Raw genomic sequence first — 19,801 nt, 5'->3', positions numbered from 1 at the left:
CATAAGCTTATCCCAATAGGAATGCAAAGATATAAGGCCAACACTGAGGCGGAGGAGGAGGCATACAACGAAGAGGAGGAGGAGGAGACTAGTGAAGAGGAGGAGCCTACACTTGCAACCATTGCGAAGAGAGGAAGGAGGAAGTGAGCTTCTTGTTGTCGTGGTAAAAACTTCTTATAGGTTGTCTTGAATTTGGTGTCTTATGTATGCACTTGATGTCTTATGTATGCATGAATTTGTCGTGATGAAAAATCTGTGGACTTGTTGTCGTTTGTATGCAAGAATTTGTCGTGGTGAAAATTCTGTGAAATGTGCTATCTTCTGTGTTCTATGAACCTGTCATATTATTATATAACGTGCTATCTTCCTGTGTCAAATAGCATGTCAAATATTATGTACAGGGACCCAGACGCCAGGGTCATTGGCGTCTGGTCTAAGTCAGGGGAGCAGACGCCATGGTCCTTGGCGTCTGGTCTAAGTCAGGGGAGCAGACACCATGGTACTTGGCGTCTGGTCTAAGTCAGGGGAGCAGACGCCATGGTCCTTGGCGTCTGGCCCTGGTGTAGTAGTTTTTTCATTTTGTTCATATTTTGTCACAGCATAGTATCGAATGACATATATATTTTGTTCTAGCAAACACCCATAGTATCGAATGACAAACATTAGTGTTCACATAATAGCAAATGACAAACATAGTTCATGACCACGATGGTCTATGATACAATGTCTCGAATGACATAGCAAATTACAAACATAGTTCAAATTACACAAATAGTCTCGAATGAGAAGTTCATCACATATAATGTCTCGAATGACATAAGTAGTTCATGACCACGATGGTTGAAACGACATGAACATCACATATAACTTGGTTTCCTGTAGCAATGCAAGTCAACAACCCTTTTCCATTCTCATTCTTCTAGCATTTCTTGAATCTTGTCATCATCAGTTATGTCAACCAATTTTCTTTCCCCGGGGCCATCTGACTGCCTCCTGCTGACGTAGTACACAAAATCCTCTTCCTTCAACCCTTGTTTCAACATGAATTTAGTCTTCAACCAATCGAAAGTGAGGTCCACTTCACTAACTTGCACAATACATGAAGACAAGCCTTGCACATGAACAACAGGGCTAAGCACCCACTGAGTTTCCTTAGCCATCTACAACACACAAATCTCTTAGTAGATAACCTATGATACATTAAACCACGAGGAAAACAAACTAGGGTTTTCATAAAAGTATGATAAATTAAACCAACCAAAAAATGGGGGTGGAGTTGATTTACCTTCTAGTCTCGAAATCCTGAAGATCCAACGGTGAAACCAGACCGATTTGTGAGAGATCTGAGGGGGGGTTAGGGTGCTGGATGAGGGAGTGACGTTGGCAGGGCTAGAGGTGAGAGTGGGTGGATATGAATGAAATGAGAGGGGTATAGGTGGAGATGAATGGATGAGAGGGCTAGAGGTGGGCCCAAAAAATCGTATCCACTCGAATCTTATCCATCAGACAGATAACTGCAAGAATGCTCTCTGGATACCAGACGTCGCGGACCTTGGCGTCTGGATGTCCATCAGACACATCAGACATGTGTCTGGTCTCCTGCGCGAGCAAAGCGAGCCAGACGCCAGTGTCCCTGGAGTCTGGGTGTGGGAGGCAGACGCCATGGACCTTGGCGTCTGGATGTCCATCAAACACACCAGACAGCTTGTCTGGTCACCTGCGCGACACACCAGACAGCTTGTCTGGTCACCTGCGCGAGCAAAGCGAGCCAGACGCCAGGGTCCCTGGCGTCTGGTTGTGGGAGGAAGACGCCATGGACCTTGGCGTCTGGGTGTCCATCAAACACACCAGACAGCTTGTCTGGTCTCCCGCGCGAGCAAAATGAGCCAGACGCCATGGACCTTGGCGTCTGGGTGTGGACCTGGTGTTTTTGCACACACTTCTGTCTTTTGTTAATGTTTTTGCTTAGCAACTTGTAGCACACACTGTTAAATATGAACAAAGCATGCTAGTCTCAACCAAAAATATGAACAAAGCATACTAACTAGTCTCGAATGCGAGCACGGTTTCTCCATCACAAACATGTATGTTTTTCGCCTTCGCCGCCGTTATCAAATGCGAGCATGGCCAATGATACTTACTAGGCCTCTCGCACTGGCACCACCGAGTCTTCAGACGCACCTCAAATGCAGCACCACCATATTGAAAACCGTCTCGTGTTGTGCCACCTGGCTCATCAATTTGATAGATCATTTCAATTCTGTCGAATATGATAACTTGTTGCCGTGAAGACTTGCTTGCTTGTAACTGCAACCATTCATCAACCTTTTCCAGATAATCCTTTTTTTCACCTATCCATTTTGCAGTCTCTTCAGAATGCCTCTGAAAGTACTCATTAAGCTTGAAGAAGGTGTACTCCACTATTGCAGTCACCGGCAATGCACGAGCACCCTTCAACACATTGTTGAAACATTCTACCAGATTGCTCGTCATGTCGCCATATCGCCAACCACCATCGTCATGAGTGCGTGCCCACTTGTGCTTCTCGCTTAAATTCCTAGTTAAGAAGTCTTTTCCCCCTTCGTTCACCGCTGCAAAGAGTTTGTTGTACCGAGCATCGAAACCTTGGGTGGTGAAGGCCACACATACATGGGTAAGGTCTTTGCTGAGCTCCTTGCTCTTACATGCCCGGTAAAAGTTGGCCACGAAATGCCTCATGCACCATCTGTGGTGAAGCTTTGGAAATCCTGGAATAACAATGTCCATTGCCTTGAGTATGCCATGATGCCGGTCCGATATGATGCATACCTCCCTAGCCCCAATCAAGTTTTGCCTAACATGACCCATGAACCACTCCCAGTTGTCTTGGTGCTCGGAAGGCACCAAAGCAAATGCACACGGCAACACGTTGTCATTTGATGAGTGTGCCATTGCTACCATTAGTGTGCCCTTGTATCTACCGGTCAAGAACGTGCCATCTATAGACAAGACCGGACGACAATGCTGAAACGCCTCCACACATTGTCCATAACTCCAGAAGGCACGGCGGAACACTCCCTCGTGATCCTCGACCACATGAAACATGCCCGGGTTCCTATGTGCAATGGTGGCCAACAACCTTGGGAGCTGGTTGTATGCTTCTTCATAACCACCATACAACATCCTAATAGCATTTGCCTTTGCCTTCCATGCCTTCCCATACTTGACTTCATAACCAAATTGTTTTTTCACCGTCCGCATTAGAAACCTCACTTTCACAGTGGGATCAAAGCCTATGTCTTTCATCCATTTGTATCCGAGATACTCAGATGTGAGTTGCCGGTGTGTCTTTCTAAGTCGTTTAGATGGAGGTTTGCATCTATGAGTGGCAACACAACTTTTTAACACCCATTCTTCGGTTTCTTTAAGCTTTCTTGCACGAACCTTCCATGGGCATCCTTCTTGCTCACACACCACGGTGTAACGCAACTTCATGTCGGAGTGCTCAACATAAAATGGCCTATGGTTTCGAATGGCATAGTCAGCCAACCAAAACTTCAGCATAGGCAAGCTCAGAAACTTCACTCCTTTCTTCAAATAAGCAGCATGTATAAAACATGAATTAGGGTTCCACCAACATGTATAAAATGCAACCAAAATAACAAGATTTAACAAAAAGAATAATTGGATGATTTGGGGGAGATTACCAAGAGCAGCAAAGTGATGAAAAGATCCACCTAAGGGATGCACCTTTTGGAGAGGATTTGAGGGGGAGCTTGAGGGGTAGGAGAGATTATGAGAGCTCCAAGTGTTCTTCAAGCTCGGGTTGTGGATTGGGGAAAGTGTGTGGGGTGGGTCCCACACACTCTCCCGTGGGTTATCCACTTACCAGGGCCAGACGCCAGGGACCCTTTGCCATGTCAGCAGGTCAACGGACAGGCGAGCAGTGCGGGCCAGGGTCCAGACGCCAGGGATCCTGGCGTCTGCTTCGCAATCCAGACGCCAGGGATGTTGGCGTCATCTAAAAAGGTCAGAATCGAAATTTCTTTTGAAACGAGGTCAAATCGAAATTTTGTTAGTCTTATAGGTCATAACAGTAATTTTGTCCAGCTGGGACCTGAGATACATACAGTAGTACGATACGACCATTGTTTACTTCAGGTTCAGAGGGGGCACCGTTTACTTTCCTTGTTGTTTTACCGTTGGCTTGCGCATATCTATGATCATGTGTGTGCATGCTGAATCTGTGATCACAGTGTCTCCCTAAAGACACCACCGCGCCCTGCTTGACCGGTGGGAGCACGCAGATTTGTTTGACCATTCGCTTTTGGACATGGAACTGCTGCTACCCTTGTGCTACTGATACAAAAATGATACGGTGTCATGCAGGAGTGGAAGTAGAATAACGACGTTTTTTACGTCTGGAAATGGTCACGTGCATGGTCTGGGGCCGCCTGCCAGATGGGCCCGGGGGCCTCTGCACAGCCATGTGGGTGTGGCGGTGAAGAGCTGACTGGGAGCACCATGCATGCGCGGAACACGGGCCTGGACCTGGACGGGCACTGTGACCACCTTTGCCATGTCTTATTTACACGTCGCTTAACCATCCACGGGCATTTTACCATCTACGTACTCCCAACCCCAGCTCCATCACATTTCGTACGTTCTCAGGACCACACACATGTGTCTTCCTGTTTGAAACGCCCGCCGCTCGCATACATCCGTCCAACAAAATACGGCGTACGCATATGCATGTGACATACTACACCGGAACGGATGGGATGGCCCAACGGACGCTTACGAGTGATCGATCGAGCACCCTCACCCACCGATCGCCTCGCAGGCAGCACGGCCGCGTCGGCACCGCCTCGTCCTGCTGCGACTTGTGAGGATACTCTGGTCAATGACTGGAGAGACGTGCAGCGCAGCCTAACGTACACGCGCGCGTGACGCGCCTGTCCGTCCCCATGCCGCGCTCTCCGTTTACAGGGGCGCCTCCAACCGCGCGACCCCCGGATGGCCTTGGCGCCGAGCGTGCGCGCTGCGCGCCACGCCAGCCACCGAGCAGCGGCAGGCCCAGGCGAGGCCACCACGAGAGCACCGCTCTACTGCGCACGACGCAGAGGGCGGGGGACATGGGCACAAATGGCTGGCGTACGCGCGCAGGTACGTCCCGTCCGGGCACGAGGCGAGCGCCAGCGCGAGCGGGCGGGATGGTTTCCTCTGCTCTGGTGCTTGGGGCTCGGGATCACGGGGCGTGGCCTGGGGGTTTCCGGGGGAAAACGGTGTGACCACGGCACACACACACGGATGGACAAGGTGATCGATCATGGGGAACGGCGTGCGCTGCTGCCTTTGCGACATGCGTGCTTTGGGTCGTTGGTTCAGCCTGGTGGGCCGCCTGTGCCTCCACTAATGAATCGCCTCCCTCTCTTTGTCCCCTTTTAATCCGCCCCGCTTTTGCACAAAGGCGCTGCATCCTCTCTGGTGTTTGTCGTCAGCGGCCGGGGATCGGTGGGCGCGTGCGTGCTGTTTCGGGTGCATCTTCCGATCCATCCTCGTATCGAATGCCCGTCCACTGACGCCTCGCCTTGGCCTGGCTGCCGCTACACCATGCCTACATCGGTGCAACGTAGCCTGAACTCGGCCTGCATTTCCAGGCTCGCTCGGCCACGACGAGTGAATTCAATGCACTTACATAACGTCATAACGACCTCTCTAGCTAGGCTCTCTCTAGGCTCCTGTGCCACCGTTTAGACACACACAGGAATGCGGCGACGGATGGATGGTCTCTTCCTCCAACTATACCCACTGCGCTCTGCTCGCTCGGTCACTCTCGTCCCATGTGCCCTCCTCCAGAGGCCTCGCCGCACCGAAAGATCGCTTTCTCCTCTTTTTTTTTTAATCTTCCCGTTTGCGTTCGCATCAAACGGCAAGTAACCACCCTCAAAAAAACGGCAAGTAACCAACCAGTCAGACTTCTCAATGTGGAAGTAGCGGCAGCAGCGAGGCTGGCCGGCAATACCGCCGCGGTGCTTCTGCTTGCCACTTTCTTTTGTTGGATCTTCCCCTGCTAAATTCAATTGAAGCCAGCAATTTGCTGGATCTTTTTCAAAAAAAGAAGAAAAGATCTTTCTTTCGTTGGAATGGAACGAAAGCGGGATCCGGTGCCAAACACTCAAGGAGCATAGCATGGCCTCCAGTACTTACTGCAACCAAGCTTAGCTCCTAAGCTACATGCTCCCGTGTTGGCCCTGCGTGCAGCACGGCAGTACGTTGCTGCATCTTATCTTGGCCACACTCAAAATATCCATGCGTGACATGTTTAGAATTACTAGTTGCCAGTAATCATGTCTTTAGTAGGCACAACACAAGCAGATGTGAAGCTCCTTTTAATAAACAGACAGAGAGTGTACGCCTTGTGACGGAAAGACGAGCCCGATGTCAGTGGCTCAGCACGCCAGAGCTGGCCACGTCTATCTAGGTCATCACCATCACACACGGAGGAGAGAGGTCGGGAGAGAGGGTGGCCATCATGGCATTGGCATGCATGATGAGCTGCCATCTTTGTACCATTGCTTGTGCTACTACTACTCCCCGCTGTCCCACACATCCACACTCCTACAGTGGGTGGGACTCTTCTCTCTTCTTTCCTTTCCATCCTCTCTCTCTCCGGTCCAAGCAGCTTCGCCCGCTCTGTGTGCGAGGAGAGAGAGATTATAATATCACGATGGGCCAAAAGCTCCAGTGAGCGCCCCCACTGGCCGACGCTCCTCCCGAGAACCTCGCCAAGGAATCCTAGAATCCAAGAAACCCACCAACAAAAACACAGGCCAGCCAGGAGCAGGAGGTCCGTCCGTCCGTGGTGGTGGTGGAGGGAAGGGAAGAAGACCAGTGAAGACCACGCAAGGCACAGGCGCATTTGCGTGTGCCCGTCCTCGCGTGTGTCTTCTTCTTCCTCCTCCTCACCGCTCCTCCGACCATCTTCCCGGACAGCGGGGAGCAGGGAGTGATGGCGCGGCAGTGGGCGGCTGCGACCCTGCTGTGCCTGGCCGTCTTGGCGGCGGCGTCCGTGCTGGCGGCCGCCGTGGAGGGCGCGGTCACCTACGACCGGAAGGCGGTGCTCATCAATGGGCAGAGGAGAATCCTCTTCTCCGGATCCATACATTACCCCCGGAGCACCCCAGAGGTAGCCCGCCTGCGTTCTTCGGAAAGCGTCTCCTTTTCCTTTTCCTTTTCTTACTTTTTCCGGGGAAGGGGACGGGAGTTTCTTGGATGGCTGGTTAATGCCGCGGTTCGCGGTTTCTTGGTGGAGCTGCCATGAAAGAAAAGTGAAATGCCGCTTGCTTGCCCGCACGTTTCCCCCTCTTTGCTTTGCGCTCAATGCTTTCAAGCAACAGATATCGGCATTTCCCTATCCTCGCGGACCCCTTTTCTAGATTTTCTCCAAATGCTGCTCGTTTTGCTTGCTCATGCGACCATTTTGGGGGCATCTGGTTTCTCCAGCACCGCTAATAATGTATGGTAGCTTGTTGCTAGATTTTTGTTCACATATTTCCGAATCTTTGGCTGATTGACTGACCACTGACTGTCCGTCCATTGACGCTGCTCCTATGCATCAGATGTGGGAAGGGCTGATTCAGAAGGCGAAAGACGGAGGCTTGGACGTGATCCAGACCTACGTCTTCTGGAATGGCCATGAACCAACCCCCGGAAACGTACTACATCCACACTTATCATCACCTACCCATTCAGCCATTCAGTGTGAGCTGCCATTATAAGAGATGTGGAATTCCAGTGGTAATTTTCTCGCTTGGTGCAGTACAACTTCGAAGGGAGGTACGATTTGGTCAAGTTCATTAAGACGGCCCAGAAGGCCGGGCTGTTTGTACATCTCCGCATCGGTCCCTACATTTGCGGAGAGTGGAATTTCGGGTGTGTATATTTACTCCTCACCACCACTTGCTAAAAATCACCACCACAGTGAAAATAGACTACTACTAGTCCATATTATTTACTGGCATTGTGCTGCTGCTTCCAGTTTGGTGAATGCGTTTGATCTGCTTTTGTTTGTCACTTGACTTGTGTGACTTGTGTCTGTCCACATGCAATTTATGCAGCGGCTTTCCGGTCTGGCTGAAGTATGTTCCGGGCATCAGCTTCAGGACGGACAACGAGCCTTTCAAGGTCCGTGGGAGTCCTCCACAATTTCTGGATCTTGTCTGGGATGCAGGTCTTCTTTTGCTTAGGTTTGTGGCAATGACCCATTGTTTTTGCAGGCGGCAATGCAGGGGTTCACCGAGAAGATTGTGGGCATGATGAAGAGTGAGGAGCTCTTTGCTTCCCAAGGTGGCCCTATTATCCTTTCTCAGGCAAGTGCACATACTCTTTTCGAGCTAAATGCAAATGTTTGACATGACATGGCTGCTTACTGCATGTTGAGATAGTTGCCAACTTGCCATTGTACATAACGCTGAAATAAATAAATTTTCTTCCATGACACGCGAAACTGCTCATTCATTTGTTGCAAGCGCTCTGCTTATTGTTGCCTTCTATTCTTGCTTGAAATTAGTGATTCAGCATTTCTCAACATGGTTTGTCTTAATCTGCGTATTTTTCCCTGGTTGCTCATGGTGTTGCTTGTTGTTATTTGGAGTGCAGATTGAGAATGAGTATGGGCCAGAAGAGAAAGAGTTTGGGGCTGCTGGCAAGTCATACAGTGACTGGGCGGCAAAGATGGCCGTCGGATTGGACACCGGTGTGCCGTGGGTGATGTGCAAGCAGGAAGATGCACCAGATCCAGTGGTATGTTAATCTTGTCCCATGTCGAATTAAAAAGATCATGGCACAAATGTAGCAAACTGATGATTATCTGGCCTCTTAGATTTTTAAGGGTATTAGTTTTTTTTTTGGTCTTGCAAGTTGTAACAAGGGTACACAGCATGCTGATGCATATTTCTGTGAGCTCACTGCAGGTTATGTCCATAAGGCATTCCATTTAGTGTTTTAGGTTTCTAAAATATCTGGTTCCAGTTTGTATATAGAATATAGTACATTCGTTTTACAACTATAATCAATTAATTCAAATCAGTTTGTATGCTACATCTTGTCGAACTAGTAGTTCAAATTACATTTAACTTGTCCTTTGTACAGATAAACGCATGCAATGGTTTCTACTGTGATGCATTTACACCGAACACGCCTTCAAAGCCTACGATGTGGACTGAAGCTTGGACTGGTTGGTAAGTTCTCTCTCGAGGGAAATATCCAATCTACTGCGAAAATTATACAGCTACATTTTTCATTGATGCAGTTCACATGTTCATCATTCGTATTCTGTACAATTGCATTAATATGAACAATAATGTAGGTTTACCGAATTTGGTGGGACCATCCGTAAACGACCAGCTGAAGATCTTTCATTTGCTGTTGCTCGCTTCGTGCAGAAGGGTGGTTCTTTTATCAACTACTACATGGTATGACAGAAAATAAGTTGTAGATATTCTTATTACCATTAGCAAGTTTTCTTGAAGCTTTCTGCGGGGTGATATTCATGTTTTTTTTTCTGAACAAAGTATCATGGTGGAACAAATTTTGGGCGCAACGCTGGAGGTCCCTTCATCACCACAAGCTATGATTATGACGCTCCACTTGATGAATATGGTAAGTTTAGAATTACAGAGTTTTGCTGTCAGTATGATCACTATCTGTATCTATTATTTGTCTATTTTGAACATAGTGGTGACTTTTGACATATAAAGAATTGAAGTTTTGCTAAATGGGCTAGATAATTCTTACCCAAACTCTGCTTTGTTACTAACCAGGACTTGCAAGAGAACCAAAGTATGGACATCTTAAAGAACTTCATAGAGCTATTAAGTTATGTGAGCCGGCCTTGGTTTCTGTTGATCCAACTGTGACTTCCCTTGGAAGCATGCAAGAGGTTTGTATTGATTACCTTTTCCCATCACTGAAGTGCATATATCTTATATGGCTTGATCTGTCACTTACATCTACAACCTGTAATTCAGGCCCATGTCTACCGATCTCCATCTGGTTGTGCAGCTTTTCTCGCAAACTATAATTCTAACTCTCATGCAAAAGTTGTCTTCGACAATGAGCATTATAGTCTTCCACCTTGGTCAATCAGCATCCTTCCTGATTGCAAAACAGTTGTTTATAACACTGCAACGGTAAGTTTCACTTGTGCTTATGCGGATGGTATTATGTCGTTCTCACGTCTTATTATTTCAATCCATTATATGAGGAGTTTGTTTAGCTGGTCCAAACTGTTATTATCTCCACAGGTTGGTGTTCAGACATCTCAAATGCAAATGTGGTCCGATGGGGCCTCTTCAATGATGTGGGAGAGGTATGATGAGGAGGTTGGTTCACTGGCAGCTGCTCCGTTGCTCACCACAACTGGTCTACTGGAACAGCTTAACGTCACAAGAGACACCAGTGATTATCTTTGGTACATGACCAGGTAATTGCCACACGAATAAGTTACAGGTGGAGTTTCATCTGTTTGTACAACTTTCCTTCGGTTTTCTGTTTATGAAAAAACGAGGGACATGTCTTTCATGCTTTTTGTTTTAGAAAAGGAGGATTACCCCTGGCCTCTGCATCCTTTCATGCTGAAACATAATATGCTTAAAATGATTATTGCAGTGTGGATGTAAGCCCCTCTGAGAAGTTTCTACAAGGTGGCAAGCCTTTGTCTCTCTCTGTGCAGTCTGCTGGCCATGCCTTGCATATCTTTATCAATGGACAGCTACAAGGTTTTCCACTTGAAACTGCTCTCTTGTCTATACAACACCAGCACTGTGGAAACTGAATAGTGAATAAAATAATTTTTGTTCTGGTGTAGGCTCTGCTTCTGGAACCAGGGAAGATAAAAGAATCTCATACAAGGGCAATGTTAACCTTCGTGCCGGTACTAACAAAATATCACTGCTGAGTGTTGCTTGTGGGCTACCGGTTCGTTCCCTCATCGCTGCATGAATTTATAAACTTACAGCTAATAATCTTGCATATATATGACTGAACTATTCTTGTCCCTGTAGAATATCGGGGTTCATTACGAGACATGGAATACTGGTGTCAATGGTCCTGTTGTGCTTCATGGTTTGGACGAAGGTTCGCGAGATCTGACCTGGCAGACATGGACCTATCAGGTGAGTGCAGCATCTAGTAACTTCTTTGTTGACTAATTTATGTTTTAAGTTAGAAAGAAGGTAAATAAATGTACCTTTATCCATTCTAGGTTGGTCTGAAAGGTGAACAAATGAACCTGAACTCCTTAGAAGGTGCAAGTTCAGTTGAATGGATGCAAGGATCATTGATAGCACAAAACCAAATGCCATTGGCATGGTATAGGGTAAGGGAAAAAAATCAATCTATGATAGGAACCCTTTAGGGGTTTAATATTTTCAATCCCACTCTTACAACTGCTTGTTTTAATAGGCATACTTTGATACTCCAAGCGGTGATGAACCTCTGGCTCTGGATATGGGTAGCATGGGTAAGGGACAAATCTGGATAAATGGACAAAGCATTGGACGGTACTCATTAGCATATGCAACTGGGGACTGCAAAGATTACAGTTACACTGGGTCATTCCGGGCAACCAAATGTCAAGCAGGTTGCGGTCAGCCGACACAACGTTGGTAAGACCATTTACCACAACATTTGAATTAGAGATAATCAGCCTGCTGCCTCATCTTTTTTTAGTATTCAAAATCATACTGCTTGGTACTTGTCTTCCTTTCACCATTAGAACTGGAGCATTCACTTCCAATTATTGTTTGGTTTTTGCCGTTGTTAGTAAAGTGTTGTTGCTACTGCATTGACTAAATAGTTCAAACTGTTATATTCAGGTATCATGTGCCAAAATCCTGGTTGCAACCATCTAGAAATCTGCTAGTTGTTTTCGAGGAACTTGGAGGGGATACTTCGAAGATTTCGCTTGTGAAGAGATCAGTCTCAAGTGTCTGTGCTGATGTATCAGAGTTTCATCCAAGTATCAAGAACTGGCAGACCGAGAGCTCAGGGGAAGCTAAGCCTGAGTTACGCAGGTCGAAGGTGCATCTAAGATGCGCACCTGGGCAGTCTATTTCTGCCATCAAGTTTGCAAGCTTCGGGACGCCCTCTGGGACTTGCGGAAGTTTCGAGCAAGGGGAGTGTCATTCAACCAAGTCACAGACTGTTCTTGAGGTCAGTTAATTTCTTTTGATAGTTTTAGACCGCTTGAATTTTCTTTACCGGAATGCTACAGAATGCCCATGTTCAAATTGTTATGCTACTTGCTGATGTTTCTTGTGCTGATTTGAACAGAAATGCATTGGGAAGCAAAGATGCGCCGTCGCCATCTCCCCCGATAACTTCGGTGGAGATCCCTGCCCTAACGTGATGAAGAGGGTGGCGGTCGAAGCGGTATGTTCTCCCGGTACATAGGCGGTTCCTTCGACTAGGCTAATTTAAAGACGGTGCGGCCTTTGTGCGTGACCGGTCAAGGACAGATGAAGTGATGTGGAGATGAGAGTTCAACTGTAAAGTACTACCGACTGGATGTAGAATGTCTGAATGTGGCTGGAGGGTTTAGAAGGCCATTTGCCATTTCTAGTATTGTGATTCAGATTAGGATTCGTGACCCACTCTGCATCTCCATGAATTGTTCAAAAGCGACCAGCTGGTAACCGGGGCTGGTCCTGGAATGGAGTGCAGGGGGAGTAGAGGCAGAAGATTTGATGCATTATTTTGCGGGTATGCATGGGCTGTGTCATCTTTCTTGAAGAAGACGAGATGTTGTATCCTTCCTTTTGAAATACTCACTTTAAATTGTGCATGCGGTGAGCATGAATATGGTGCTGATCAGTCTCTCTTTGTTCTTGTTGACTCGTGTTTTGCTGGTGATCTTGTGCTTCAAGAGCCTGAAATCTGAAGGAAATTTTATTGGCATGTACTCCCTCCGTAAAGAAATGTACAGTCGTTTAGATCTTATACTCCCTCCGTTCCTAAATATAGTTCTTTTTAGACATTCCACTATGGACTACATACGGATGCATATGGACATATTTTAGGAACGGAGGGAGTATTCTTCTATGGAGGGTGTAGTAAAAATGGTTCCGTCGGTGAAAAACAAAAGCAAATGGCAGGAAACATGGTAAAAAGAAATCAACATGACAGATTCGTGACTGAACAAATGTGAATGGTGTCTCAGTCTTAAAGACACTGGACGCCCACTGATCCTTGCTGATGATCTTTGCCAGAGGTCGGTGCCAGACGGCCTCTATGACCGACAGGCGACAGAGCAATATCCTGAAAACCACAGGGTGGACCAAATAATTAAGCGGAATTATTGACCCAGGACGCAGAGCGGTATAGTTGGAGCTCGAGGAACAACTCAAGAGCGACACGATCGCACAAATATTGTGCCCAAGAAGTAGCAGAAATTAGCATTAAACGCGATGTCGATGCGGGAGGGAGATGAATCCTCTGCTCTTCTTTTTACTACTACTAGTAAAATGCCCGTGCATTGCCACGGGCAATAATACATGTACAAAATTTAGACGTGTCAATCTAATTGAATGACAAAGTTTAGTTGAGGATTATCTAACTCAATGTTGAGATGAAGTAGTACTGAGTTGAATTTAAGAAGAGCACACACATTTCTTTTCATTTAGCATATAACTATCCACTTCATATGAAATATTTGAAGTAAGCTTGCAAAAAATAGCATTGTTCATATTTAGATTAAAAGAATAAGAACTGTAGTAACGTATTGATACAGAGTAAACAAAGCTATTTCACAATGTTGTAATAAAATTACACATATGCTTCTCCGACTAAAAAAAGTTTATCCCAATTCTCTTCACCAAATCATGCATGACTTGTGGAATATTTTCTACGCATTCATTGTCCTTGTACGACAGCAAGTGTACCAACACCTGATTCTGTAGGTCATAATCGTCCTGCACGTGCATTATGCTGTCATGCAAGGCTCACATCTAAAAGGACACATGAATGGTGAATGTAGAGTACTCACCGGGACAACTGGTAATCCATGTTCATGATCATGCCACACGCGCATAAAGTTTAAAACTAAAAACCCAAACAGATTGCTGGATAGGAGTAAATGTTTTTAGCAATATGATAGATGAAAATGGGGTAGTGCGAGCAGCCTAGCTTTATTATTTCCTTCCCTTCCGCTGAACTCGGGATTTTCTTGCTGCATGTGACGCGCAGCCTTAACTGCCCTGCATCTCGGCGATTATCTTCCCTACATAGGGCAATCTCCGCGATTATCTTCCCTACATAAACGTGATTGCTTCCCTATGATTTATTTACCGATTGGCTAGCGCCATTATCGCATGCAAAAATATCAGGAGCAAGAAAATGGCCAGAGATGTCGCGCTGTTTTATTGTATCGTATACTTTTACTCTGAGTGGAAACATCCCATCCAATGACAAATTTGGCAGGTCTATGGCGGATAAGACGGAATCACAAAGCAGTCCACTTTTTGAGTCTTTTGATATTCGTTTTGCTAGAAGGACAGCAAATGTTGATACTCATGACTGTGCGTGAGTGGCGCAGAAGCACGTTGGCTGGACCATAGCCCTCATTTTATTCTGCATAGTCTACAAGCTGATAATAAGATGAATGAAATTCGGAGAGGCCGTCTCTCTTTACAAAAATAAAAATAAAGCTGATTGTAAGAACATTATCTTGGTTTGAAAGAAGTGCACATTTTTTTTACTAAAAAAAGTTAAAGCCAGATACACCCTACATTTACGAATTATCTAAAAACCTAATGCACATAATAACTTGTAATGTAAAGTATATTTACAAGTCGCATCTGGGCCTCAAATACGATGCACAAATGATTCATCACCATTTCAGCAAACTACCTTGGAAAGTATATACATCAACTACATTGAAAGTATTATTTTGATTTTACATATCAGAAAAGAGTGAAGAGAATAAAATCTCGAATTAGTGAGATGTCAAGAAGCTTGCAGGTAGGTGATTTGCTTGGACATGAACCATCTTCCTCTACTTGAGAGAAAACATATCAAAAGACAAGCAGAATTTTCACTTCAGTTCTGGTATTCATGCACTCAAGAATTTACACTTCGGTTCACTGGTCCGGTTTCTCTCAGTAACACATGATAACAAGTTGCAAGTTAAACACAAATGACTCCATATGACGGAGGTGACATGCACAAAATAAATATCAGATAATTTCAAAACAATTTCATTATCTAATTTTATCATGAAATAAAAATATAGCCATATAGATAATAAAAAATAGAGTGGAAATATAACTGCCAAATTTCTGCTGAGCCAGTCATTATCTTCAAGAGGAACCATATTTTCCTTGTTGCAAGAAGTGTTTTCTTGTTCTAACCATGGCACGTCAGGTATAGTTGCTTAGAAACATGGAACAACGAAATTGCTATATTTGCAAGTAATAATATGCCTACTATTAAGCACCTTTAACAACTGACGTATCTTGACTTGATTGTGTCTCTTGGGAATGAACCAATAGTCGAGCTTTCTTTTGTTGATAGGCTTCACGACGCTTTTTAAGTAGCTCATCTTTTTTCTCTGCATCCATCTGCGCATATCGTTCCCTAGCACGTTGCCACTTGTGCTCTTTCGCATCTATAGGTTCCCGTCCATTATTAATATCGATGACACCTAAAAAACAGAATAATAATTTACTTATTTCTTGTGCATCAGATTGTACAAATTCACAGCATTAGATCATTAAATATTACTTTGGTTCGTAGAGTTTGACATGTCTTTGAAGGGAGTATGATCACTCGATCGCGTCGGAGACTTCATCTGCAAGGAAGATAGTATCAAATAAAAGTTTCTGTTACGTGGCCACCGTGGTAAGATTGTAGAGTGCACGCTTATTCTACCTCATTCCAATTCATATTCGACTTATGCACTCCTGTTTATTATACCACGAATTAAAATCACTAATGATGATGATTTAAAAATTATTCATGCAAGTATGCTAGTTATCCAATGTCTATAGTGAAATTCAGTTGACATTACCTCAAGAGCATAAATTATAATTTGTTGATGCAAATTAAAATGATACATATTTTATATCCATAAAATTAATAGCACGTGGTACCACAAGTATCTTGCATTCTCTTGAGTCACAACATTTCATCAGACTATTTTTTTAGGACCGTTTACCATACATTAGATATTCTCCACATGAGAAAATATAAGAAATGGAGGCATCGTTGTACAAGAGAAAAACACAGCGTAGTATAACATTTGGCTCACCCACGAGGACTAATCTGGTCAACGGCCTATTACATCAAGTGCCACCATCCATCCATTCTAAATTGGCCCAACTTGGGCCTGCCAGCATCGCTGTGCCACTATGCACACCGTCCGATTCTCTGGACGGCACAGATCAACAACACGATCGCAAAATCAGCACCGGTGGAAACCCTACCCAAAATATCCTCCAATTTTCGCCGTCATTCACGGAAAGGAAGGAGATAGCGGCTGCGTCGGCGCCGAATTCCTTGCCGGCGTAACCACGCCGGCAATTCGCGATGCTCGACGGCGATGTCGCGTCCGGCGTCGATCTATCCCGCTGTGCTCGTTGAGGATGTGGTGCCGCCGTCCTTGAAGGCGGACGTCCTGGCCATGGTGATGGGGGCTGCGTGGGCCGTCGCCATTGATGGCAGGCTGCGCGCTACGGTGACGGCGGGCCGGGAGACGGTGTCTGCGCGGAAGACGGAGGCTGAGCGGTCTCTGTGTGCTGGAGTTTGCTCCGGCGGCGTGGAGAGGAGCTGCAGCCAGCGCATCGCAAAGGGATGGAGGCCCCCTTCTCCCAGCCAGTCACCGATTATATGTGGGTACGTGTATTTCTGCAACCTCACGTATTAGTCTGAAGCATACTATTTTATTATGCTCGAAGCTCAAATAGTAAACAGGATGCGCTTTGCATAGAGTCGATGCTCACAAACATGGGGCTAATTATACATGGTAAACATGAATAAACTATAGGTCTTACCGAACCAAATTAGATAGGAGTTTGCGTGTGTTTATCTTAGCGGCGTGGCATCCGGGTTGATAGTCGAGCTGATTGAATTGGAGGCGGGGAAAGATCAGCAGGAAACCAATGCCACGAAGAGTGCGTGAGGTTCATATGCCAAGCAGACTTATATGCAATCATGGATAGGAAAGTGATCCCGTATTAATTAATTAGAGTTAATGCGCATTATTACACAAGGAATTAGTGGGGAAACAAAAAAAATGGAAAAAACATAGATATAGCAGTTGATCCCGGACAAAATCTCATCTGTCATTGATTTCTTTCATCCAGCTGGATTTATAATGATGACAACACGTGCTATAAAAATAGATCCTTGTGAAGCTGTTTTAGAGGCGACGAACACTAAGTGGTTGTGCGAACATAATAACATTTGAACATCATTATAGAGCATCGAAGTGAATTTTGCATCAGACTTGAACCCTCCTCATTCGTTGAACGTGAACATGGCTCATTCGTTGAACAATCAAGCTGGCCCGGTTGAGCATCTCCTAGTGCCGCACGGCAGGCTGCCAACTCGTAGGACTGCTGGTTGTCTGGTTGGAAGACAAGCTGGCTCATGTATGTCGTTTTCAAGAACCCTACAAAATAGGTTTAATAAAACAACATACAATTCATATTTTTATATAAGATGGTCATGTTAAACATTCTTCGATTACACAAGCACTCACGTTGTGCTCTGTTGACCTCAAGCAGTGTGGCACCTAAAGTCCAGAGCCCCTGCTTTGCTAGTCCCCACCGCATCAAGTGGCGTGACACATGCTGCTCCCAGACACGTAGGTAGATAAACTCCCTCCTGGTTGAGCAATAAAATGTTAGCCCACTGCCAATAAAATGTACTAAACATTAAGTAGAGTTCTTACCGAGTGTTCATTAGGACCACATGTCGGTATGGCGTGGTACGGTCGTCTGACCTGTGTAACATTATTTTGCTGACATGCATCACTATGCCAATGACATATGGGAAAAAATGATGTGAATTTGTTAAGAAAGTCTGGCTCAACTACATGTCAGCAAAATTCATTGTGAGATGATACAATGCACCTGCAAGCATCCTGTTTCTGAGGCTGTAGACATCTATAAAATCAATGAATCGTGGCGGCAACGAAGGGATGTTAATGTTGGCCCTGGCAAGAAGTATTTCAGTGCGCGAGTGGAGGACGATGTAAAAGTCACATGGCACCGGCAGTGCAACTGGCAGATGCATAGCTGCTGGTTCAAAACCAACTTTTTTGAATAAGTGTACTGAGCCGGCACGTAGGTTGTCGCTGAAGCGATATGCGATCGGTTGAAATGGATCAAATGCAATTGCATCCATTTTGACCCCCTGGAAATCTATTGCATACATTAGCAGCATGTTGAATATATTATCAGCAGATCACTTGATAGCATATCTTCTGTGAATACTTACAGTTTGGTCGATGAGGATGGCGTGAAAGATGGCTGCTCCACTCCGGGTATGTTTGATGCGAGCATACAAAACCTTTGCCGTTGCGTCCCAACCTCTACTGTATATATGTAGGTTTTCTATTTCGCTGAACCTTGCATGTCTGCAATTGGTTGACAAAGAGCACAATTCTGTATATTTCCTAATGCAAATAACTAAAAGCAGGAATGGATAAAATGTTGCCAGGCGATCGGCGGTGGAGGGCCAATATGGGAGCGGGAACGAAGTTCACAGGCGGTGGTAACATGACCCTCTTCGAGCCAGGACGGCCCATCCTGGGTCCCATCGCCATGAGTGCTAAGACCCGATTTCTCTTCCAACACGACTCATGGTTCAGAACGCAAGGACGTATATTGACTGATCTGACTATTTTCATTTTCATTGGCGCCAAGTAAACCATGGTGATAGGAAAAAGGAAGTGATTGAAAGAAGGAAGGAGATTGATCAATGTTTGATTGAAAGAAGGAAGGAGATTTATCACCGTCATGAATGAATTGATTGTCATGCATGAATTGATTGCGTTTTGATTGATTGTTGATTGATTCTGCTTGGTTACCTTATGTGAATTATTTCTTTACCAAAGATTGAGTCGATTGGAGGGAGAAAAGAAAATCGGCAGAGGGAGAAAATCGGTGGGGAGAAAACTGGTGTCGGGAGAAAAAAATCGCTGGAGGGGAGGGGGGATCGTACGAAGGGGTTGGACAAAGAGGGGGAATGTAAGAGGGGAAACGGAACCTTACGTTTCTTTTAGGTAGTAGAGATTAAGAAAAAGGAACCCGCCGAAGCTACCACGCCCAACACAATCATGGCCCATCCGTTGTATTTGGCCTTTGGCCAAGACCCCTAATACTCCTCATTATTCAATGAAAATGGTAAATATTTTGCCTTGTTTAAAAAAAAAATATGGATGCGGTTGGATGCCTCTTCTTTCTAGAAGATCATCATGCGTTCAACCCTAGAGTATGCGTATATGCTGCACACGCGGGAGCAGTGTAGAACGCAAAGGGGTGAAAGGGGTGAAAGGAAGAAAAGAAAGATTCTACCCCTCCGGCCTGTAAAAGCACGGAGAAACCAACCCTAAATCTAGCGAAAGACACAAAGACGGTGTGCCGCGGCGGGCGGACCTCCGGCGCAGTGCAGGCGCGATTAATAGTAAAAGGAGCTAGGGTCCCTTTGACGATGTGCTCCCTCGTCCTTGGCCCGGCGTCTCTCTCGGATGCGGTCGCGGTTACCGACGCCCACCCGCCGTCTCATCTCCGGAGTTGTTTTCCTCGGTGTGTGCGTG

General features: G+C 45.7%; 2 protein-coding genes across 5 annotated transcripts; both read left to right on the top strand.

The window, feature by feature from the left end:
* The first annotated feature begins 6,609 nt into the window (after positions 1 to 6,609).
* LOC119291516 (beta-galactosidase 5-like) lies at positions 6,610 to 12,876 on the top strand. The gene is made up of 19 exons (XM_037570290.1): positions 6,610 to 7,168; positions 7,602 to 7,697; positions 7,802 to 7,914; positions 8,100 to 8,166; positions 8,259 to 8,351; positions 8,641 to 8,784; positions 9,133 to 9,221; positions 9,350 to 9,455; positions 9,555 to 9,642; positions 9,804 to 9,922; positions 10,011 to 10,172; positions 10,287 to 10,465; positions 10,651 to 10,760; positions 10,850 to 10,959; positions 11,046 to 11,156; positions 11,246 to 11,359; positions 11,446 to 11,648; positions 11,859 to 12,195; positions 12,316 to 12,876. Exons 1-19 carry the CDS (start codon positions 6,992 to 6,994, stop codon positions 12,433 to 12,435), a joined length of 2,538 nt encoding a protein of 845 aa, XP_037426187.1. The 5' UTR covers positions 6,610 to 6,991; the 3' UTR covers positions 12,436 to 12,876.
* A 3,558-nt stretch (positions 12,877 to 16,434) lies between these two features.
* Positions 16,435 to 19,049, top strand: LOC119291515. 4 transcript variants are annotated; one of them, XM_037570289.1, is made up of 3 exons: positions 16,435 to 16,872; positions 18,483 to 18,587; positions 18,682 to 19,049. In XM_037570289.1, exons 1-3 carry the CDS (start codon positions 16,580 to 16,582, stop codon positions 18,689 to 18,691), a joined length of 408 nt encoding a protein of 135 aa, XP_037426186.1. In that variant the 5' UTR covers positions 16,435 to 16,579; the 3' UTR covers positions 18,692 to 19,049. The 4 variants fall into 4 exon arrangements, with proteins under 4 accessions (XP_037426186.1, XP_037426183.1, XP_037426184.1 ...); XM_037570286.1 differs by having other exon boundaries at positions 16,441 to 16,872; positions 18,483 to 18,526; XM_037570287.1 differs by having other exon boundaries at positions 16,442 to 16,872; positions 18,483 to 18,526; positions 18,703 to 19,049.
* The last annotated feature ends 752 nt before the right edge of the window (positions 19,050 to 19,801 follow it).

This window comes from Triticum dicoccoides, chromosome 4B (assembly GCF_002162155.2).
Source record: "Triticum dicoccoides isolate Atlit2015 ecotype Zavitan chromosome 4B, WEW_v2.0, whole genome shotgun sequence".
NCBI lineage: Eukaryota > Viridiplantae > Streptophyta > Magnoliopsida > Poales > Poaceae > Triticum > Triticum dicoccoides.
This window is presented reverse-complemented; position numbering and strand designations above follow the sequence as displayed.